This window comes from Saccostrea cucullata, unplaced genomic scaffold (genome assembly GCF_032062105.1).
Source record: "Saccostrea cucullata isolate Sc308-1 unplaced genomic scaffold, CSIRO_AGI_Scuc_v1 ctg2430, whole genome shotgun sequence".
Lineage (NCBI taxonomy): Eukaryota > Metazoa > Mollusca > Bivalvia > Ostreida > Ostreidae > Saccostrea > Saccostrea cuccullata.
Genome location: NW_026938294.1, coordinates 21,150 through 46,051, shown reverse-complemented (window position 1 = coordinate 46,051; position 24,902 = coordinate 21,150). Strand labels below are relative to the sequence as shown.

Below are 24,902 nucleotides of genomic sequence, written 5' to 3'. Positions count from 1 at the left end.
ATCGACCATCTGTTTACCGTTTTGCCTTCAATGGACTATCCAATAAATGTCTGTAAACAGTCATTAACAAAATGTTTAAGTTAAATTAATTTTAAAAAATATGTATTTTAATAAATAAAGTTAAAAACTTCACAGCTTCCCTAGAATAAAAAAAAGTTGTCTCTGAAATTTTCCAGATTAAGGAAAATGTTATTTAAAAATTAAACTGTTTAAACGGGTATGGTTGAACGGGTACGTGTTAAAACTCCACACTTGATATATCGATTTATCTATATTGCACTTTAGCCTACAGGGGCTTTAAATGAGGACTAGGAAGAGAACATGCGCAGTTCTTAGAAAGGAATACCCGATTTGCGGTACTACTTTCAGTTTGGTGTTTGGTTTTTATCTTATTTACATCAGAATTGGTAAGATATTTTAATTTCTTTATAATGAAAATTGCAAATAAATCACAAAAAACTAATTTGATTAATTAATCTTAATTTGAAAAGTCAATTCCACACTTTTATATATTTTGAAAGTCAATGACTCCGAAATACAATACAAATGGCAAGAAAGCGAGCATAAAAATTCAATTATTAAGTATGTTTTAAAAATATTCAAGGAAATGTGTAATGTAAATTTTTCCAGATATGAACAAACTATTAATAATTTATTATAATCATAATTCAAGTAAATCACACTTTCTTTTCTTTTGTTTTTGTTTCACATTTTCCTACCGAGTTTATATACACACACACACCCTCACCTTCACATAGTTGGTTGGTTACAAACTTAAATAATTCAAGATATGTTTTATAATTTCTTTAAACAGTAATAAAGAAAAGATAATAGACATGTCTGCTGAAGCTGACAGCGATAACAAAAACTTTGTTACCGATAACAAATTCGTTACCGTTGGGAAAGTAAAAGTTCGAGTCATTCAAGGGGATATAACAGACCAACAGGTAAATATACATCTTTCTTACCCTCACCAGCAACATTAGTTCATCATAATCATCATCATCATCAACAACATAATCATTAAGAACATCTTTATCAACATCATCATCATTAACAACAACATCGTTATTATTAATCATCAATAACATCATCATCATCAACAATATCATCATCATTAACAAGAATATCATCATCATTAACAACATCATCATCAACAACAAAAACAAAATTGACCAATAATGTTATTTCATGAATGTGTATTTTAAGGTCGACGTCATTGTAAATAGTAATGGATCTGACCTTGACCTAAGTAAAGGTAAAGCCTCCAGTGCTCTGTTATCGGCTGCTGGGAACAGCATTCAGAACAGAACTATCCTAATGGAATACTGGACGGAGAAATTGCCATAACCTCTGGAGGACAGTTATCCTGTGATGCTATTTACCATGGGGCCCTGTCAAAGTACTCTTCATCACAAGATGAACAGGTATTGTATGCTAAAACTGAATCTCTATAAATCCAAGGCTGAAAACAGAAGAAAAGGAAAATTCGGAAAAGAAATCAATGTTCAGACATTTGAAAAACATAATTTGAAAAGCCAATTAAGATTCTCCTATTTTATATTAAAAAAAAAACTATAGAAAAGCAAAAATCTGAAAGAGGTTATTGTTTATCTGTATTATTTGTTCTAATATCAGACTCTTAAAATGGTTTATCTAAAAATTATGTTTAAAAGCCAAATGTCTCCAACTTTAAAAACTGAAGAAAAGCAAAATATATGAAACCAAAGTAATGCTTCAACCTTACTGTAATTTTTTTTTCTGATTTCAGACCCTCGAAAAACTTATCAATGCTTGTTTGGATCAGGCGAATACAGATGGATACCAGACGATGGCGATTCCCGCCCTTGGTACTGGGTTTCTTTCCTTTCCAGTTACCACTGTGGCTAGGATCATGTTTGACTGCATACAAAACTTTACACCCCAATTCTTAGATGAGATTCGGATCGTTATATATACAACAGAAAAGGATACTTTCAAGGTAATAATCTTTGTTTAAACGACTGCGTATAGATAAAGTGTCTGTAACTCAATCTGATACGTAAAGAAAGTCGATTATAGAAATAAAATAAATATTACTTTCGGTTTTTATTGAAATTATTTAGAAGCAAATTAGAATAAAATAATTTTTTTAAAAACAAAAAAAAATCATGCAAGAATGTAAAAACCATCAGTATTCTGTGCATGCATCGTATATATTTAAATATTAACTTCATATGTTTGTTTTTTTTTATTCAAATAGAAATTTTTGACGGAAGCGAAGAAGTTTGTTCACAAAGGTAAATTTATGCATCGCTCTATTACTCTAAAAAGATGTGATTTGGAATTTTAGTTTAAAAACAAAACTGATATTTGGTCACGTGTTTTGTTCTTTATTTTAATTCAATATAGATGTTGTTCATTATACATTTTTTGAACGATTAAACAATTTGACTCCAAACTAAAAAAAAAAACAGCAACGATTTGTATTTATTTATTATAGGTAAAGGAGGTCAAACAAGACCAATGTCTAATAGTCATAAAATAGGGAAAATGACCATTGAAGTTGTGGTGGACACACTGAGTTCTATTCAAGTACGCACTAGGATTTACTTAATTAGCCAAGTTTTTCTAATTTCTTAAATCAGTTAAATGATTACACATTAGATTTTGTTTTACTCTTTCAATTGCCTACTGTGCTGAAGATTTCTCTCTGACTAAATTTTTGTAGCTTTAGCGAATAAAAATTTTGAGAGGACTATCAGAGTTTTTTGCAACTTGTGTCCAATCCCTTTGACATTTTGTCAATAAAATATATTAAAAATCATTTTGAAAAATTTAAGTTTTATGATTTTTTTTCATCTAGGTCATATTGTCCAAATCAAAGATGCCATGTTTAAAAAAAAGTATTTTAATATGCCAGAAATCTTTAAAAGATAACTGATCTAGTCTAATCCTAAAGATTGCTAAACCTAAGTATCCATTGAATATTATAGGCAGATGTTTTAGTATGTAGTGGACCAAAAGACTTAAAGCTAAATAATGGTGGCTTATCACAATCACTGCTAGATGTGGCTGGAGAAGAAATGCAAAAAGAACTCGACGACAATTTTCCAAATGGCATCGACTATGGTGAATGTGCTGTGAGCAAAGGTTATAAACTGGATTGCAATTATGTTTATCACGGTGCCTTACCGAAATGGGGATCCAACTCACCAGATCCCTCATACGTAAATAATAAAGTTTTGTTTTGTTTCTGTGCTGTTATATTTTTTTTTCTAATTTTATTGTCAGGTATGTTTTTTTTTTACATCTATCATATATTAAGTTTTTTAAAATTTGTTTTCACTTAGATCCTTAAGAAATTTATGTCAGATTGTTTAGAAGAAGCAAACAAACATTCAACAAAATCAATAGCGTTTCCGACCCTTGGTCTTGGATCACTACATTTCCCTGTGGATCAGACAGCTAAGCTAATGGTGCAATGTATCCGTGACTTTAATATGACACATCGTCAGATAAGCATAAAGATTGAGAAAGTTATCATTGTTGTGTACGGCAACGAAAAGAATTGGTCACAAGCACAATCTGTAAGTACATATAATCAATAATATATCAGAAAATTAGTCTGCTGTACTATGCTACTATAACTCGTTTAAATGATGAAGGGTGAATATTACAGGCAATATTTGTACACGAAGGTTTATTAAAAGGTTCAAAAGTTATTGAATGTCTTTTGCAGAAAATACTTCAGGAACTGAAAGGCCAGACGTTTGGTAAGTAAATGTATAATTCTTTGATTTGCCTAATTTAAAGTATTTTAAATTTATACATGTATATGAATTTTATATTTAATGTTTTTATTCTTTACCACAGCTGCAACTGTTACAAAGACTGTATACTCTAGTAAAATTGACAGCGTTTCGGTGAATGTCAAAGTTGGAAATCTCACGGAAGAAAAGGCAAGTTTTCTTTCGTCAAACGAAATATGATGATAAATGAACTTGATAGGTTATTTATTTGGTTCTTTGGTATTTTAGGTAGATGTCATTGTGAATAGTGTCACTCCAGATCTAAGAATGGGGGCGGGTACTGCTGCAGCTGTAGCCACAGCAGGCGGTGCCGGGCTGACCAACGAACTTGCCCAGAATTACCCAAATGGAATTCAACATGGCGAAATTGCTGTCACTGCCGCCCATGATATATCCTCAGTCAAAGAAATATATCATGGCGCTCTGCTGCCGTGGTATTCAAAACGGTCAGGATCAACAAAGCCTCCGGCTGAGGTAGCGAAGTTATAACTGGAGAAAAAATTTCAGGACATTCTTTTCGATTTTCTAGTCTTTCTAGAGACTAGAAAATAAACAATTTTCTAGTCTCATATATTTACATTTATTGTTATCTTAAAAACAAGAAAATAAGTTAAATATATTTGATCTTTGTTCGATATTTTATCTTTGTTGATATGGGTATAAATAGTTGCGACTATACCAAACACATTACATAACTCGAGTTCTGAACATTTAAAATTTATTATTAGAAAATTCATGTATGTCATCATAGTTATTGAATTTTATTTTTTAGCTTTTGGAGGAATTTGTTATGGATTGTCTACAGAAAGCCAACTCTTCAGGACATAAATCGATAGCTTTTCCTGCCCTCGGAACCGGATATCATAAAATCCCAGCAGATATTGCAGCTTCCAGTATGATTTCAGCATTTGAGAAATTTTGCAACAAAACTCCAAAGAAAACTATTTCCGATATTCAAGTGGTGTTATTTGGAGGTTCTAGTGATCTTCAATATTTGGAAAAGGTTTAGTCTTGATTATTTTTTTTTAGTGTTGTACCCTTGCTTCCTGATTAAGAGTAACTGTACTAAAATGCAGTAAATTGTGACTTAAACAGTGCAAATCAATGGATCATATTTCATAAAATTTTCAAAATAAACTAAAAAGCAAAGTTCAAAGAGCAAAGTTCAAAGAAAACTTTTTTCAATTATTAACTTATGTTTTTTAATGAAACTCCACAGGCCTTCCAGAGTGAATTGAGTCATATGACAACCGAATTGTCAACAGAATCTGGAGCAAATGGAGGAAGGGGTAATTATGCACACGCTTATAAATAAATTGTATATTGCATAATCTGAAAGAAAATTAAAACACCACCATTTTTTTTTTGCTTTTATTTTTCTTTATTTATAAGATAATATAGCGGACGAAAATAAAAAGAATTTTAAAAAATTCAATGAATTTGATTCATGGCCGGTGATTTTTCAGCACACAGAAATCACCACAGACATATCCAAAGACGAGGTCTTAAAGTGATGCCACAACGTGGAACAAAGAATTATCTGATCTGGAAATACCAAGAGGAGGCTCGTACTCCAGCTTACTGGACAAAATTTACCAACAAAAAGAAACTCAAAGAGTGGAATTTAGCTGTGAAATCCGGAGCAACACATTTAGAAAACGTAGATCAAAACACGTTCCAAAGCATAGAAAAAGCTTTTAAAAGTACATTAGGTAATAAACAAATAGTCAGCATTCAAAGAATCGAAAATGTGGAACTTTTTTCGAAATACTCGGATGAATGTCAAAGACTATTTAGAAAAGCAATAGCTGAAGGAAACTTTGTTCCATTGGACAAGGTTAATGGTTCAAGTGGCCCGGCAAAGACAATGGGTCATTTGGACTCTGTAATGATAAATCACACACATCACGAAATCAACGAGTATTACTTCTTTCATGGAACACAACCGGGCTGTGTTTCAGTTATCACTGGTCAAGGACTGGACAACAGATTAGCTTACTCAGGAGGATTACTTGGAACAGGTGTTTATGGTGCAGAAGATTCAGCAAAATCCGATGGATATACAGGTACTTAGTAAAATGAAAAAGTCAAGTAAAGATGTCAAGATAACTTGAACATTTTAATACAAAAAATATGTTTAATAAATTGCGAATTTCTTTGAGTAAAATTGTTATAAAATATTTCAAGGTAGGATCTTTGCACCTTGTTCTATAAAATGTTATTCTGGATAATTTGAAATAAAAGAACTAGATATTATAAGACATACTAATTATGATAATTATCATTATATTACTAATTATGAATATGATCGTTTTAGGAGTTGATACAAATGGAAGTCGTCCAATGTTTCTGATGAGAATGTGTCTTGGTGATATATACATGACAACTAAAACTGGTAGTTTTAAGAGGCCACCTTGTAAGAAGTGTGGTCAGATGGTATGTACCAGTCACCAGGAAATATATGACAGTGTTGTGGCAAGCTTCGCGTACCGTGAGTTTGTTGTATATGACAGATGCCAGTCCTACCCTGAGTACCTTATTTGGTATAGATAATCTATTGAACAAGAAATTGTGATAAATATTAATGTGTTGATATAAAGAGTGATAAATTTGACTGTGATAATAAATTGTGTGCTTGTAACTTGTAATCATTCGTGTGTTATGATTTTAAGTAAAAAACATAATTACAAAATACCAAAACTTTTGTTTTCCATTTCCACTTTTGAGAAAATATTGACAAATGTTTTATGAAAAAAATATCATTTTATGGACGGTATATTTACACTACATTTATAAGCCCTTGTAATTTTAGCGGAAACCAGCTTTTGAGCACTTCAAATTAAGAAAAAGCTCCTTAGTTTCCAGAAGTGATTTTCGTTTGTAAATTAACTCTAAAGTGGGACAGAGGGATATTCCTGCACTGCATGTGATAGATATAGGAATTGATTTCCTTTCAGCCAGTGTTACATCACGGAATTCAATTTAGATTGTGGGTTTTTTGTATTCAATTACATCTAGCTTTTTTACATATCTTTCATCAACTTTCATGCACTTTGTTAATGCGCATTGTGTAATGTTGGTATATGTATATAACACTATACATTATAGAATACAATACTAGCAACATTTTATGTGATTAATACGGATTTGCAGAAAAATGCTTATATGGGATGTAATAAAAATACTGAACAGATATTAGGAACATTTGTATCATACCCGTTTTTCTTTTTATATATTTACTATGGTTTATTTCAAGAGGGAAAAACGAACTTTCTTTGTATTTTCTGTACAACATTTTTTCGCAATCTGCTGATAAAAGTTGAAGTATTACATTTTGAAAATATACATATCTCAATATCATATGGTTAAGAATGTTCCCTTCATTTGATATTACATGTGTTATAATTTTGAAGCAAACATTTGTGGTTTTTCATAACTCTATTGATGAACTTCCGAATGAAAGAAAAATAACAATTGGATCCTTTTCCTGACTCGTGTTTTTTGGGACCGATTTGTAAAAAAAAAGTTATTTTCAAATTTCATTTTTGTTCAATTTTTCTAGGTCGATTTGATCAATTTGGATTCTGAAAAAAAAACTTCCTGTAGCTATCAAAAAAGCTCTGGAAAAAAATATATAAACTTGTAAATATCAGCTTGAGTAATGTTACTTTCGGTTTGGCTTTGGTTCGACAGCAGGACTTTTAAAGTGTATAACAGGTAAGATTTTACATGCTTTGAAAATGAAAAAAAAAATTTAGTTTTAAAAATTGACATTTAAAGTTAATTTAAATAGAGTAACCTAAAAAAAATCAAGGGGAATTATTACAGATGGTCTCTTTGGGTTTAACATTTGGGTTGGAGTTCGCGTGGTAAAATACTTGTATTCAACTCAAATTATACGACATGTTTGAAAATTTATTCAGATTATTCAAATTCAGAGTGAGTAGAGAGTAATAATTTTTTTAAAAGTAAAGATTATTAAGCATATGCATTGATTGTATAAATCATCGGCAAGTTTACAGAGATCAGATTGAAAAACAAGCCAGTTTTTTTTAATTTTATAAAAGCAAGTTGAATATAACGCTTACCTTTGATCTTGGTTCTGTTGTTCTTCAAACTATAAAATAATGAACACATATAAGTGTCCTTTCTGTTCTGGAAAAGAAGATTTATTTTTATGAACAAACACTTTCTGGACAAAAAAAGATGCGTGATATTGCCACTTTAATAAAAGCAAGTTGAATATAATGCTTACCTTTGATTTTACTCTAAACTATAAAATAATGAACCATTATCCTGAGGCTAGTGTACATACTGCTTACTTTTGCAGTCATTTAGAAATTGTCTTGCTTTGAGAGACTATAAAGACTTGTGGAAGATGTCCAAGAGATCATGGTTAACACTGAACAAGGATTGAAAGATATTGCCAGTTTGCAACGCTCAGCAATATCTCAACATCCGAGAGTAACAGCAATTGTCTTTCATATAAAAGATACATGGTCTATATTTTGAAAACATTTCAACATAAATAAAATTTTCTTAATGTTTTTTGTAGTTTTGAGAATCATTTTTTCTTATTTTCAAGGCGTCTAGAATATGTTTTAGGACAGGAAGTCTGATGTTTAGCCTTTATATGCAGCATTTAATTTTTTTTTTAATCAGAAGTAAAGATAGAGATTAAGTACAACTTATGACAGACCTTACCCTGTATGGCCAAATTAACTTTAAAAAAAACACATAAAAAATTCAGGGATATTTAAATTAGGGTTATATCAGAGAGGAAGCAGTTAATAAAAATATCTTCTACCTTATGTTTATAACCGAAAAAAATCCCCCCAAATTTGGTAATTTCATAATTTTTTGAGTAGGAAATGGAGCGTGATATTCGAGCATGTCTATAGCAAATTTGCCTAAATTAATATTTATCAATATAAAATGAAATTTTTATCAAGGATTCGCATACATTTTTCCTTCCTTTTTCAAAATTCCAGACTTGTGTCACTTAGCTTCGGTATCTCTGTAAAGAAAAATTTCCTGATACTGTAAAGTGATGGCAACAGATGGCGGTAGCAGATTCGTTATTGTGGGGAATATCAGAGTTCGTGTTATTAAGGGAAACCTTTCTGACCAACAGGTAACTGGGAGTGTTCTCAATTATTTCATAAACTGTCCTTTCTAAAATATTACTTAAACGACACTGTTCGACCAAAAGAAAAAAAAATGAAAACGAGTACGGTTTAGTGGTTTACAAGACAGAGTAAAAGTATTTAAAATCATCCAACAAATTCCGTATGTTGAAATAGTAACAAAATGATAATGTCATTTCCTTCTTTTTTTAAAGAAATGAAAAGATTTAAAAAGTTTACTGTCTTTTATAAATAGGATTCAGTACTCAACTGAGATAGGCAGAATCATTTTTAGAATTACCTCTTTCTCTGATTAATTCATTTTTCATTATTTGAAGATTCAATCTTGGGTTTTGACCCTTTGTCCTTTCATTGTGATTCAAGGTTGATGTAATAGTAAATAGCAATGGGTGTGACCTTGACCTGAGTAAAGGTCGTGCTTCAAAGGCTTTGTTAAATGCTGCTGGTTCCGGAATTCAGAGGGAATGCCAACAGAAATACCCTAATGGGATACAGTACGGAGATATTGCCATTACCTCTGGGGGACAACTTTCTTGCAAGGCGATTTATCACGGGGCGCTGTCAAAATATTCTTCAAAACAAGATGAACAGGTTTATAATATTCAGCATTTGATTCCATTACACTGTTGTTCTTTTTTTACGAAAAAAGTACTTTTTTATACGATGAACATATTGGGTACAATTTTAATTTAGAAATATATTTTTATGACACGTAAAATTTATAAGACATATAGATAGGAATGAAAGTTACACTTACTTCTTTTCAGACACTTGAAAATCTCATCGATGGCTCATTGAAACAAGCGGAATCAGATGGCCATCAGACGATCGCTTTTCCCGCGCTTGGTGCTGGAAGGCTTGGATACCCTGCAACAACTGTTGCCGAAATTATGTTAACTTGTATAAAAAATATTACTCCACAATCACTCCAGGAAGTCCTCGTTGTGATCTTCAAGAAAGATCACGATCTTTTCAAGGTAAGTTGTGGAACTCAGGGCAATATAAATTCCTTATTTAAAAAACCCGACTTGGAATCGGTTGACAAGGAATCCTTACTCCTTCTTGACACATGAACTGAAGTGTTTGGATGTTAATATTTGTTCAATCTCTGTTTGTTCAAATTTTATATGTCTAAATTAACCTTTGAGCTTGATTACTTTTTGTTATGTCCTTCTTTCAGATTAACTGTTTTGATCTAGAAATATAATCTGAATAAGTTCACTTTTACTTTTAACTATCAAAAATGAGCTTTTTTCGGAAGTATGTTTTATATCCGGATATATGTTTTAATATTTGTTTTCATTTCTTCATTGATTTCTTTAAAAATTGCTTTCCAAGAATCATTTTCAGAAGTGTTTTCAAATGTTAGTTAAGTTAGTTAATAAAAATATTATTGATACCTTTTCGTAATAAATCAATGATAGTTTTTAATACGTAAGAATTGATAAATAAAACAACTTCAAAGATGGTTAACCTTGAATGAGGAATTTAAAAGTATATATGATGTAATGACTCGGCATGGAAAATTGCCAACAGGTTAAATTACGAGGAGGATATTCAGTACTTTGAGACTGATACCTATTATGCTTTTCGAAGTAAAGTGGTTTTATCGACTTGTTTAACTTGATTCTTTCCTCCTACTTATTTTATTCATTTTACTTGCAGACATTCTTGACAGTGGCTAAAACATATACATCTTTACAGGCAGGTGAGGTTGTATGTGATTTTGGAGTTGTAACAAAAGCGTATTATCATATATATACAGTTAAATAATAGAATCTATTAGTTTTTGAGTTTGTATACTAGTAATCGAGGAATATTTATTTCTTTCTTATAATTCAGAGGTCCATTATCCTACTCCACAGCCACATGTATCGAAAAAAGGTCCACAAAATAGCGCTAAAATTGGCAAACCAGACGTTGAGGTCATTGTAGGCGCGTTAAATAGTGTTCACGTAAGTATTCATAGAATCCCAGAATACTGAGTAAACCCCGTTTCTCGAATTAAGATGCATTTAGGGGTTTTCAACCTATAATATCTCAATGTCAATCAAATTGGAAAAACATACCTTTTATATGATGAAAATGCTTTGTTGAACGGTACAGGCAGATGTGTTAGTGTGTAGTGGACCAAAAGACTTACAACTCAGCAATGGAGGATTGTCTGAAGCTTTGTTGAGGATTGCTGGTCGACAAATGCAAGATGAACTAAACAATAATTATCCCAATGGTGTTGAATACGGAGATGTTTCAGTCAGTAGAGGTTATCAACTTCCATGCAAATTTGTGTACCACGGGGCTCTGCCAAATTGGGGCACAAGTCAACCTGATCCATCATCAGTAATTCTAATATTATAATTATGTACAGGTCTCTGTAAGAATCAGACAAAGGGTGAATCATGAGGGTTCTCAGAATTCGATGATTTTACACACATAGGTTTCTCTTACCCTATGAACCACGTATGTAAAATGAAAATTATTTTGGGTCCTGGTTACTAAGGAAACACGGCCAAAGAAATTTTCCCTAGCAACCAGTCAATTTTTCATGAGAATGGACAAATATATCACTAAACTTAGAGGCTTGAAATGGAATGTGAATATTATCAGAGCGGTTCTTAAATAATGTTATCATAAAGATAAACATTTCAAATAATAAAACCATGTAATACATGGAATTTTTATTTTTAGATGTTTCTTTTATGGGCAATGGAAGATATACATGTTTAGCATTTTTTGCTGATTCAGCATTTTTGTTAATTTGGGCAATTTTCGAGGCCATATATCTCAAACTTCTGGCACAATACAAGAGTATGGTATATTTAACATAAAAGCAGAGGAATATCCTGTTTGGAATATAAATTCAAAAACGTGTGTTTTTTGATATTTACAATCGGTTGCCTAGCAACAAAAATGGATGTTTTGATTAAGAGAAAGAGAAAAACTGTCAAATGTGCGAGTTAATTTATGGAATTAAACCTTATTGGTGGATACCAAAATCAGTTTTTAAAGTAAAACATATTTCTGAGACTTCTTTATGAATCCAGGAATATTTGCAAATACTAATCACCATAGCAACAGAAACTTCCCCATAGCAACAAAGGAAATAAATCCAGTTTTGACAGGCACTCATTTACAGTTTTGATTATTTTCGTCTAGAAATGATGACTTAGTATACATAAGAATAGTGTTGAACTTTAACAATAGTAATTTTTGTTCTTAATTAATGCATAGCAGTATTGCCGAGTTTATAACGATGATAAAATTATACACAACAACGAGCTCAAGTTATTCTTGAAATTCTCTGTACATAAGCATTTTAAGACCAATTCTCCGTAATTATCAAAATTTATTGGCATCGCATAGTTATAGATTTGGATTTTTTCTATCATAATTTTAAAGAAATGTGTGATTGATTGTGAGATCTATAAGTATTTTTGAATTATAACTTCGGTTGCCATGGAAACGTGATGCAAACTTTCTCATTTCTGTAAATCATGAAAATCTGCACTTTTCATAAAGATATCCAGAAATGAAAGGAGATAATCAAATTTGTGTTTAATTTTTTTTTTTAAACCAATGCTAGAGATTCAAAGAACGTTTACGGTTCAATTTTAATTTCACACTTGTAAGTGGTCATGTTATTTACTGGAAAATATCAAAATATGGTAAATTCTGCTCGGTTTTTAAAGGCTTAAAACAAATAAATACAATGATTTACAAATTCAGCATAGAAACATGAAGATCAATATTTCATTGTATTAAATATTTTAAATAAAAAAAAATCGGTGTGCAAATGATATGTGTAAAAGAATTTTAAAAGTGAATATTCATTTTTTCTGCATTTTGAAGCATTTTTGCTTCCCAATAACTTCCCTTGTATTTCTCCCTATTTGATTTTTATTTAATTATTACACGCTGGGAGCAAGCTCCTGTGCTTTTTCTTTCCATTGTTTGGCTTTCATGCATTAAACCCGAGATTCCTCTGCTTTGAAAATTGTGAGACCTGAAGAGGCCTCTGTCCTGACTCTCTCCCGACCCCGGTACATTTCGCAATAAAAATATTACATTAACACACATTAGTGAGAGACAATGTACACATGTGTCAGGTCAGACAGTGACAGACACAATCCCTACATAACACTGCATGTATACTAAGAGTAGCTTGATTAGACGGATAGATGTTAAAGCAAGCATGATTTACAATTTTTACCACACTTTAAGCTTTCCTCATGCTCAATCTTTTTATGAAGTTACAAAATGCATCTTGGTGCACAGGGGCTTGCTCCAGCTGTTTAAAAAAATATTTATATATCATATATATAATTGATATATGATATTTTTTTTTTTTTTTTACAATAAAAGCACATCTTCATCTAGCACGAAATTTTTTTTTAATGCAATTAGAGTGTTCATAAACTTTTTTTTACCATGTGGACATTTAACACAATTTGAATAAAATTTATTAAACAAAAATTATAGATTTTAGTAATTGAGAGAATTAATTTGTAATAATTATATTGTTGAAAAAACGTTTTGATTTTACATGTATTGATTTATTCTCGTTGAGAACAAGAAGATGATTATACACGTAAAAGGTCTCTCAGTCAAACTCTTTTTTCTTATGCATAGCTGTCGGTAGCAAATTGAAACCCCCCCCCCCCCCCCCCCCCAATTTTTAATGTTTACATTATGTGTGTAGACCCCACCGCTACCGATGCCTATGCTACAACCAGATATATTAATTTGCATAAGTGGTATGACGATGAAAACTTAATTTCAATAAATTTTAGTTTACATTAAATGCAAATCAAGTGTGTTGTAACAGAGGACCCATGTCGCAGTAGGTGCTGGCATGAAAAAGATCGCTCCTTGCCCAATGTTCCCCAATGTCGTGTATAGGACAAAATTTGCAGCTCTCCACCAGCAAGTGGTGGCGTCTCCATGTGAGTGAAAAATTCTTGAGAGAGACGTTTAACAATAAACACAATCAATCAATCGAAGTGTACAAATTCTCTCTAATTTTGTGTGTATTTTTTAAACTTGAAAAGAATTAGTTTTAAAAGATTAATCAAACTATTTTTGTAACTTAAAATGAAATATAGTGTTATTTAAAAGGAGGGGTGTTATGATGTATTCAATAAGTATAACCGTATACATCAATACACTAAAAATTGTACAACAATACATAATTATATTTGCACACCGCACTATGTACCCTTTTCAGAAAACATATTACATTATGGTAATATATTGTGAATTAGGTGAATTTTATATTGAACTCGTCAGGGAAAAGAAAACCCTTAAATATTGTGTTTTTAGCTCTACTGGTCAGAGACCAGAAGAGCTTATGCGATAATAATGCGTCCGTCGTCCGTCCGTCTGTCTGTAAATAATTTTTCAAAATGCTACTCCTCCTACAGTTTTGGTCTGAGTTCAATATAACTTGGCACACAAGTAGACTACACTAAGATACATAATTCTGTGTATCCGTTTTTGATTTCGATGAACGGTGTTGCGGTTGTTACTAAGATTAGAAATTTCTGTGAAATTCTTTCAAAATGCTACTACTCCTACAGTTTTGGTCTGATTTCAATATAAATTGGCACACAAGTAGACTACACTAAGATACATAATTCTGTGTATCCGTTTTTGATTTCGATGAACGGTGTTGCTGTTGTTACTAAAAATAGAAATTTCTGTGAAATTCTTTCAAAATGCTTCTCCTCCTACAGTTTTGGTCTGATTTCAATATAACTTGGCACACAAGTAGACTACACTAAGATACATAATTCTGTGTATCCGTTTCTGATTTCAATGATGCCGTGGTAACTAAGATTAGAAATTTTTGTTAAAAATTCTCAAAATGCTACTCCAAATACAGTTAAAGTCTGATTATAATATAATGTGGCATGCAAGTAGACTACACTAAGAACATTAAGAGTCTTAATCAAGGATCATTATTCTTTTTATTGCCGTGGTAAAGTTTCAATTCCCAGCTGCTTAAGAACTTTTCTCTTCCTTTGCTATAAGTAAAAACCGGTAGAGCTTCAGTCTCGACAGAGACTTCTGGTTTTAAGTTGTGATAATTGTATTCTTCAAGCATGTCTCCAAAAAAGGATAGAAAAGAATGATGACTGCATTGTAAATGTTAACAAGATGTGTTTGTGAAACACTATGCGCCCGGCCGCAACAAAGTTCTAAAAAGCTATTTTTAGCATATAGGTTACAGTCAAGGTCACAAGCTCATTGACCTTCGTGTCAGTTGAAAGTGTTAAATTAGTGGAGTATGCATTCCAAATATGAAGTCTCTATCTCGAACGGTTCAAAAGTTATGCCGAAGGTTAAAGTTGATAACAGACAGACAAACAACTAGACAGGACAAAAATATTCGGGCGCATAAAAATTAATTTCATTGGCTAGGCTTAGGAAAATTGTTCATGTTCGATAGAAACTGTAACACAAAGTATACAGGTAACTCTCGATACCTCGAAATCCGCGGGACTGAGAAAAAACTTTGAGATATCAAGAGTTCGAGATTTCAAGAGTCCGGAATTTTCCGGGTTTGTTGACCGGTTTTGAAATTAGTCTTACCGAATGTAATAATTTTCATGCAGTGCTAACCCTTTACACGTGGTTTTTATAAAACAGCACCGTATGTTTTCGTATGGTAGATATATTTATTAAATTGAGTAAATAGAAAAATGTACATCGTCACTTCAAGTTTATTTATGTATTCTTTTTGATACAGACGTCAAACTACGCATTCGTTAAATAAAAACGACATTTTACCGCGTCGTACATAGCATTGACTACTTCAAACAATATCATTAAACGTTGGACGGGATTCTGTAAGTATTTGTGCAACAATAGTCGTAATATTGACATTGAGGCTGTTTCTGCATTTTCATATTTCGATAACCTTTGACACTGACTCGAATAAAAATTAAACTAGTTAGTTTTTCGTCTTGTATTCAATTTACTATTTTTCATTCACACCGCTTCTCTGAATTATCGTAAGACAGTCTATGATAATTTTTTTAATAGCATGTAGGCAACATATGATTAACTATAAATCAATTATCACCTAGCAGTACAAGTGTCACCTGTATAAACATCCCGTTTCTCGAGACCCGCGTCTTCTGCCTTGGACCATTTAAATGTCCAGGTAATTGTGTAACATTCATGATTGTATACACATAGCCACTTCGAGGTTTCAAGGGTAAATTTTAATAGAATATGCATAGCGGGACTACATTTTGACTTCGAGAGATCAAGGGTTTCGAGAGATCAAGAGTTCGAGAAATCAAGAGTAAATTTGCTTAGTTATATAGGGAAAAAAATCGGGACCGGATACTGACTTCGAGCGATCAAGAACTTCGAGAGATCGAAGTTCGAGCCATCAAGAGTTACCTGTATATATTCTTTTCGCCCGCGTGACGCAGTAGTTAGAGCGTCTGCTCTATAGAGTCATAAAGTATTGAGTCAATCCTTACGTCGCAGGTTCGAAACTTGACTTCAATAAACTGAACTAAACTGAGATAAAATAAATAGAATTCCTAATGCCATTGATGTACTCGTACCTTAATTTTCAAAGAATAACTTCATTTCCAAATGTTTGAATTTAATAAAAAAATGTTGGTTTTTTTATATTTGAAAAATCTGACTTCTAATTCATGCATTATTTAGAATACCTGTACCCACTAGATTTTCTGACTTCAACATTAATTTGTATGTTTCAGTAGCTATCTGTTTAGTTTACTTAAATTGGGCTATTGCTCCTATCTTGAGAAAAAAAACAGGAAAATTCAAGAAAGTCGATCAAGGAATCTTGTCATGGGGGTGGGGGTGGGGTAGAAGACCGGGGGTCCTGGACTGCATTGAAGTTCCCAGTGGGTTTAGGGCATGTCACTAGTTGGGGTCCACAAATGAAAGATGTTTTTTCCTTGATTTTAGGATAGTGGACATATAAATTTTATATATTCTACTCTACATGCACAAAATCTTCAAAAAGGGGGGGGGGGCACACCGGCCCTGAATCTGCATTTGTGACATGAACACATCTTTTTCAGGACCTTGCAACTCCACAACACCAAAAACATAAGAACATTTGAGCATTTTATACCTTGCAGTGTGACCACAAAAACCAGAAGTCTCTGTCGAGACTGAAGCTCTACTGGTTTGTACGTATAGCAAAGGAAGAGAAAAGTACTTAAGCAGTTGGAAATTGAAACTTTTCAACAGCAATAAATAGAATAATGATCCTTGATTAAGTATCTTTATGTTCTTAGTGTAGTCTACTTGCATGCCACATTATATTATAATCAGACTAAAACTGTATTTGAAGTAGCATTTTGAGAGTATTTAACAGAAATTTCTATATTTAGTAACCATGGCAACACCATTCAGAGAACTATGTACCTTAGTGTAGTCTACTTGTGTGCCAAGTTATATTGAAATAAGACCAAAACTGTAGGAGGTGTAGCATTTTGAAAGAATTTCACAGAAATTTCTATTTTTAGTAACAACAGCAACACCGTTCATCGAAATCAAAAACCGATATACAGAACTATGTATCTTAGTGTAGTCTACTTGTGTGCCAAGTTATATTGAAATCAGACCAAAACTGTAGAAGGAATAGCATTTTGAAAGAATTTCACAGAAATTTCTATTTTTAGTTACCACGGCAACGCCGTTCATTGAAATCAAATTCGATACACAGAATTATATATCGTAGTGTAATCTACTTGTGTGCCAAGTTATATTGAAATCAGACCAAAACTGTAGGAGGAGTAGCATTTTGAAAGAATTTCACAGAAATTTCTTTTTTTAGTAACCACGGCAACACCGTTCATCGAAATTCAAAACCGATACACAGAATTATGTATCTTAGTGTAGTCTACTGGTGTGCCAAGTTATATTGAAATCAGACCAAAACTGTAGGAGGAGTAGCATTTTGAAAAACTGTTTACAGACAGACAGACGGGCAAACAGACGGACAGACCCACGAAATGCAGGTTATGTGACTGACAAATTTATGTGACTTTTTCCAAAAAAATTATGTGGCGCAAAACATGATACATGGGGTAAGGGAGGTAAATCTCAAAACCTTTTGACGGACGTCCATATACGGACAATATTGTCCGTATTTTTTTATGTGACACTTCTTTAGAATGATTTTTAAGTCACATAACACTCATTTCTGCTAAAAAAAATCAAATTTGTATGTGACAGTCACATAAAACAAAAGAGTCACATAAATCTTAAATGGGCACAAAAACTGTCACTTAACCATTATTTCGTGAGAACGGACGGACGAACGGACGCATTACTATCGCATAAGCTCTTCTGGTCTCTGACCAGTAGAGCAACAACAAAGTACCAGTGGTTTAAAGTAATACCTTGCTGCTTTCAGGCACCTAGCAACCGAGGGGGGGGGCTGTTTGCCCCCCCCCCACTTTTTCTTGTAGAACGAAAATATAGCATAATGAATCGGTACTGAAAGATGTTGGCACCGAAAAAAGTTGGTCTCTAACACCCCCCCACCCCCCCCCACCCCCCACGAAATAGGATTTTCGTCTTTGGAGAACTTATTCTTTTTTTTTCCTTGTCAACTTGTTTAGGTAAGTAAAAAAAAATTTTCTCTGGCTGGCCTCCCCACTTTCAAAATCGATGATACGTGCCTGGCTTTTGGAATTTACTTTCTTGGGTACATTTAGATGTAAAGCTGAACATTTCTCATAAATCGGCACTGTCAGACGGGTATACAAAGTTCGATTTCGTTGCACCTGATTGCTCACTCGAAATGTGATTTTTTTAAAATGTAGGATAAAATAAAAACATGCAAATTTTACAGTTGAAGGCTTGTTGTGGTTGTTGTTGTGGAAAATGTTTCAAGGCTCTTTTCTCTAATATTTTGTTGTACATGTATATCAACCTTTAACTGTGAGATTGAGATCGAAAGAAAACTTGTTTAACTTATATGGCCTGGAATCTTGTTTAGGTATAAATGTTAACTATAACACTCTAAACATGTTAAAAAATGCCATATTTTTGAAAATTTATGACATGTTGCCATGGTAACAATGACACATAGCAACTTATTCTTTGCATACCTTTCAATGACAATGTCACAGACTTTAAAGGGAGTTTTAAGACTGAAATTCAGAGACAGTACATATCTCACTTACAGCTCCTTTATAAATGTTCAGGTCATTATAGATGATGGTGCTTTATAACTTTTCATAATAGCTACATGCTCAGTGTTGCTGCCATAGGTTAACAAGCATTTTGAGATTATTGCGGAAGCAATGCATGTCCCCTACCGGGTTCCCCCTTTTCTCTAGAACGTCAATTTATAATATCATGCAAAAGTTATGACCAAGAAAAAAGCGTTTGATGTTAAAATTTTGCGTATATGCATGCCTTTAATAAAAAAAACCATAAAGACGGAAATTCAACTCATTTTTTCAACACCTTCTTTTGGCTTCATATTTACCATGTTGACCTTTGGAATTTAGCGCAGCACGAACCCGATCTTAAACCATTATGAAAAAATTAAAACGCCATTTTATCAAAAATCAATGAGCTTTAACGACATTCAAACTTGATCTGTAACTCACCAAGATACACTCACATGCAGAAATTCAGCTCGATATCTACAAGCGTTTAGAATAGAAGTGCGGAAATCCAATTAAGTAGGACAGACTTACAGACAGACATGGGGACAGCTATACCGAAGGACAGACTCAGAGAAACCTAAAGCCCCCTCCAGTTTCACAGGTTAGGGACTTATAAAGTACAAAAAAATGCCCTGATGCACTTAAATCACTGAAGTCAGTCAAACGTTGAATAATCTTTAAAAACATATATATGAGTGTGTGTCAAAAGTGGGTTTATTTCCTTTGTTGCTATGGAGGAGTTTCTGATGCTATGGTGATTAGTATTTGCAAAATATTCCTTGATTCATTAAAGTCTCAGAAATATGTTTTTACTTTAAAAATTGATTTTGGTATTCATCGATAAGATTTTATTCCATAAATAACTCGCACATTTGGCAATTTTTCTCTTTCTCTTAATCAAAACATCCATTTTTGTTGCTAGGCAACCAACTGTCAATACTAAAAAACACACGTTTTTGAATTTATATTCCAAAAGGTATATTCCTCTGCCTTTATGTAAAATATACCATACTCTTGTATTGTGCCAGAAGTTTGAGATATAAGGCCTTGAAATTTGCCCAAATTAACAAAAATGCTGAATCAGCAAAAAATGCAAAACATGCATATCTTCCATTGCCCATAAAAGAAATATCTAATAATAAAAATTCCGTGTATTACATGGTTTTATTATTTGAATTATTTGAAATGTTTATCTTTATGATAACATTATTTAAGAACCGCTCTGATAATATTCACATTCCATTTCAAGCCTCTAAGTTTAGTGATATATTTGTCCATTCTCATTGAAAATTGACTGGTTGCTAGGGAAAATTTCTTTGGCCATGTTTCCATAGTAACCAGGACCCAAAATAATTTTCATTTTACATACGTGGTTCATAGTGCAAGAGAAACCTATGTGTGTAAAATCATCGAATTCTGAAAACCCTCATGATTCACTTTTATACACACATTGCCTGATTCTTACAGAGACCCGTACTTATTTTCTAAAATATGAATTAAATTGAAGGATAAACAAAACCTAAGGTAGTTTTACACACACGTTTTCTTTGGTAAATTGCTTTGATTCAATTGATATTCATATTGTTTGGTATTTTAGACGTTAAAGAAATTCATGGAAAAGTGTCTGGAAACTGCTAATAATCATTCCTCAAGATCCATTGCTTTTCCAACGCTTGGAGTTGGATCCTTACATTATCCTAGTGATCAAACAGCAAAACTGATGGTTAAAGCAATACGAGATTTTACTACAAAACATTCTCGTATGACTATCAGGAAAATTAGCATTGTAGTGTATAATGGAAGCCATGACTGGTCCAATGTTCAAAATGTAAGTATTGCGATAACCGCTTCCGTTTTTGTGTTTTGCTTTGCAATTAATTAATAAGTATCACCTCTGATTATCACTGTTCTGTGCAAATGATTGATTGTTAAGAAATCTACTATATGTTCCTTAGTTTTCCTGCCAAAACTTAGAATTTAATTGAACATATTTTATTGACAAAGAGTCAGAAGGATTAGACACAAGTCTTCTCCTAATACAACATTTTGCAAAATTTCCAAAATAAAATACATATATACATGTACATACTTATGGTCTTCTACATATATTACGACTTCGCTTGTCTTTGAAAATATACTGGTTATAAGCAGAAATGTATATAAAATATATTCTGGAAAGTCAAATGTTTTTCTTGGTATTTTTAATATTCTTCCAATAGCTAAATGATTTTTATTATTATATAAAAATTACACAAAACAATAAGTATTTGGAAATGATTTAAAGTATCTTACATTTAGAAACCATAAGCATGATCTAGAGTAGGGCAGAAGCAGTTGCAAATTTTTATGAACTTCATATTCAATTAATATTATATAATTTTCGAAAATAATTGTAAATTGCTATTTGTTTATTGACTGAAAACTTTAGTTTGTTTTCTTTAGGAATTTATGACAGAATTAAAAGGAGGATCATCGAGGGTCACCGCGGTTCCAGGGACCCCAGGTTTGTGTAACATGAATATGAATATTCAAATACATAGTATTTTTTATTTTATTAATCTGCATTCAACCAGATTTCATATTTATGCCTCCTATGAGAAATATCAGCCTGATAATGCAGTGAAAAATAACCAAACACAGATATGCAGTTTTGTCGAATATATCATTTAATTCAATGACATAAAGTAAAATGTAAAACAAATCATTAAGGGGGAAATTGCGCTGCGATAAAGGCGCATATCCTGCAGACTGCGCAGGGATATGCAGAATTATCCTAAGGTGTAAAATATAATATATTTCTCATAGCGGCATAAATTGAGTTATCTGTGATAATATTGTTTTAAAAAATTCCTTTTGATTTTGAATGCAAATTTGTTTTGCATAGGCATTATATCTTTTTAATGTGGAAAATAATTCTAGTTTTAAAAGTTTTAAAATCTGCATATATTTGTAATTTCGTATCATTTAAGCCATGAGTACTATGACCCGACAGTCATGTTCTGGTCAGGTTGGGGGTATTCCTGTCACTGTTTTGGTTGGGAGTCTTGTTGAACAAAGGGTAAACCTCACTATGTTTTTATCATTCATTAAAGCTCAAAGACATTTTTCAACCAATAATCATTCATAAATATTGAATGCTTCAATTTATACTTAAAATGTTACGATACAGAAATATATTATAATTTAAATATTGAGTTCTAACATGACCATTTCACAAATAGGTGAACGTCATTGTTAACAGCGTTGCCCATGATCTTGCAATGACGTCAGGAACGTCTGCTGCAATAGGTACAGCAGCTGGACATGGGTTATCTCAAGAACTGGCTCAAAATTATCCCCAAGGAATTAATCATGGCGACATTGCTGTATCAAAGGGACACAATCTGAGCTGCAACGAAGTTTATCATGGCACTCTGTTACCATGGTATTCAAAACGTTCCGCAAGTACGAAACTTCCTGATGAGGTTAGCAAAAATAAATCTTGTAACTTCTAACAGATATGCCACAATAAAAAAAAAAAAAAAATAGATAGTTGGATCTTTATGCTAGGGATTTCGCATTGTAGGTGCTAGAGGACTTCGTCTTGGGTTGTCTAGAGAAAGCAAATAATACTGGCTACACATCCATAGCAATTCCCGCTCTCGGAACTGGGAATCTTAAATTTCCTGCAGACGTGGCAGCCGCAAAAACAGTAACTTCTATAGAAAAATTTTCTAAGCACCGACAGCAACAGAGTATTTCAGATATACGAATTGTGCTGTATGGGGGTAGTAGTGATTTGCCTAAACTGGAAACGGTAAATACTCATTTGTGTAAGACAACAGTAAAAACATGTAGTTAGTTTGTATTAAATGTAAGTGTATATTTTTGTAATTCATTCCCACACACTAGATATAATATAGAGTAATTATAGCAGCTAATATATATTTGAGCTATATTTATATAAGCATACCTTGATAAAAATTATAATGAAAATTACTAGTATATGAAATTAAAATTCTGTATCTTTGCTTATATATTCACAGGCATTCAGGGACGAAATAAATCAGGTCAATTCTTCAGGTATAAATACAATAAATAAACTAAGTAGAAATACATTGCACATGAATTACTGATCAGTATTACGTTATTTAATTCATTTAACCATGTTTTATTAAAGGTAAAACTTCTTCAGTCGCTTCAGTCCCTAATAGACCTAAAAACTTGGAATCAATTCCACAACGAGGCACAAAAGCTTACCTTGATTACAAATATCGAGAAGCGCTCAGATCACCACCCTACTGGACCAAATATACCTCCGACAAAAAGCTCAAATGGTGGAATCTGCAAGTAAAATCACGAAAGTTCCATTTAGAAAATATTGACCAAGTCACTCATGGATCCATTGAAAGTACGTTAAAAAAGACTTTAGGAAATGCACGTATTGTCAGCATTCAGAGATTAGAAAATGTCGAACTGTTTCTTAAGTATGGAGAAGAATGCCAGAGGTTATTCCGAAAAGCAAGCGTAGAGGGAAATTTCACCCCACTGGATAAAATTCCACAGTCCCATGGGCCTGTAGAAGTAATGGCTTCGTTGGATCCCTCAATGACGAAACATACTCATTCCGAAATAAATGAGTACTATTTTTTCCATGCCACGAAGTCTCATTATGTTGACGTCATTTGCAGTCAAGGATTGGACAGTCGGCTTGCAGCGAACGGAAGACTCGGAGCGGGAGTGTATGGAGCTGAAGTAGCCTCCAAGTCACATTCATATGCAGGTAATCCCCAAACACTACAATGGACTTATTGGAAGTTCTAAAAATTGAAGAGTACATACTTAGTGCTTAAACTCTGTACTACAAAACAATACTTAAGCTCAAAATTCCTCTCTGATTTTAATAATAATTTTGTGTATAATTATGAGAACAGAGTATCAGTTTGAGCATGGAGTGCGTTTTATAACGTTTCAAAAGTTTTCATAACAACCAGGTCCTGGTCCTTAACTGTTAAGCATTACGAAAAAATGCATATGCAAAGAAAAAAGACTAAAATTGAATTTGTAGGAATATTTAGTACATTCAATATTTATATAACTCCAAAATTATAGAAAATTTAAACAGTTGAACAACTTGGTCAAATCCTTTTCAAAATTTTTTTACAACCATTTCTTAATATATCAGTTTCTTTTATTTAGGATGTGACAGCAAAAACCGTTACCCAATGTTTTTGGTAAGAATGAGTCTTGGTGACATTTATCTGACCAGTTCAGGCGGAAATTATAAAAGACCACCATGTAAAATCTGTACAAACCCTGTGTGTTCGACTCATCAGGAAATCCATGACAGTGTAGTGGCCAATGGTGGAGCCTTTTCAGACCGAGAGTTTGTGGTTTATGACAGAAATCAGTCCTATCCCGAGTATCTTATTTGGTACACTTGTTAGACCGTGATTTTGGTTAGATTTCATTATTTCTGTGCCGATGTGTATACAGAAAAAAAAGGACATTAACTTCAGACGACTAGTTTCTCAATGAATTAAAATTGATTCCTAGAATTTTTCGATTAACGTTTATCATTTTGTTTTGTTAGTTCCCTGATTATAAAATAAGGTTACCAAGCAGTAATGCAAGATATCCGAGGATGGTGTTTCCTATCTATTCTTTTTGGAAATCACCTATATTGCAAATATCGCAACTTTAAGAGTATATTTTTCTAAGATAATTTTAAGACAGTTTAGAAATCACAAAATACGTACTCATTACTATAAATATTTTTTAAAGATTATAAATAGATATAATATACC

General features: G+C 32.6%; 1 protein-coding gene across 1 annotated transcript; it reads left to right on the top strand.

Moving 5' to 3' along the window:
* Positions 1–138: 138 nt before the first annotated feature.
* Positions 139–24,607, top strand: LOC134249923 (uncharacterized). Its single transcript, XM_062732278.1, is given in 31 exon segments — positions 139–407; positions 815–947; positions 1,210–1,309; positions 1,312–1,427; positions 1,772–1,981; positions 2,243–2,279; positions 2,483–2,574; positions 2,976–3,209; positions 3,333–3,569; positions 3,722–3,755; positions 3,856–3,941; positions 4,020–4,265; positions 4,564–4,794; positions 5,011–5,080; positions 5,258–5,857; positions 6,109–6,237; positions 6,810–6,839; positions 8,840–8,925; positions 9,302–9,529; positions 9,706–9,915; positions 10,604–10,646; positions 10,781–10,893; positions 11,045–11,278; positions 20,714–20,944; positions 21,559–21,619; positions 22,086–22,174; positions 22,338–22,580; positions 22,682–22,912; positions 23,142–23,178; positions 23,276–23,878; positions 24,295–24,607. Coding segments are annotated over 30 exon segments (5,220 nt in total). The 5' UTR covers positions 139–407; positions 815–836; the 3' UTR covers positions 24,543–24,607.
* Positions 24,608–24,902: the final 295 nt, after the last annotated feature.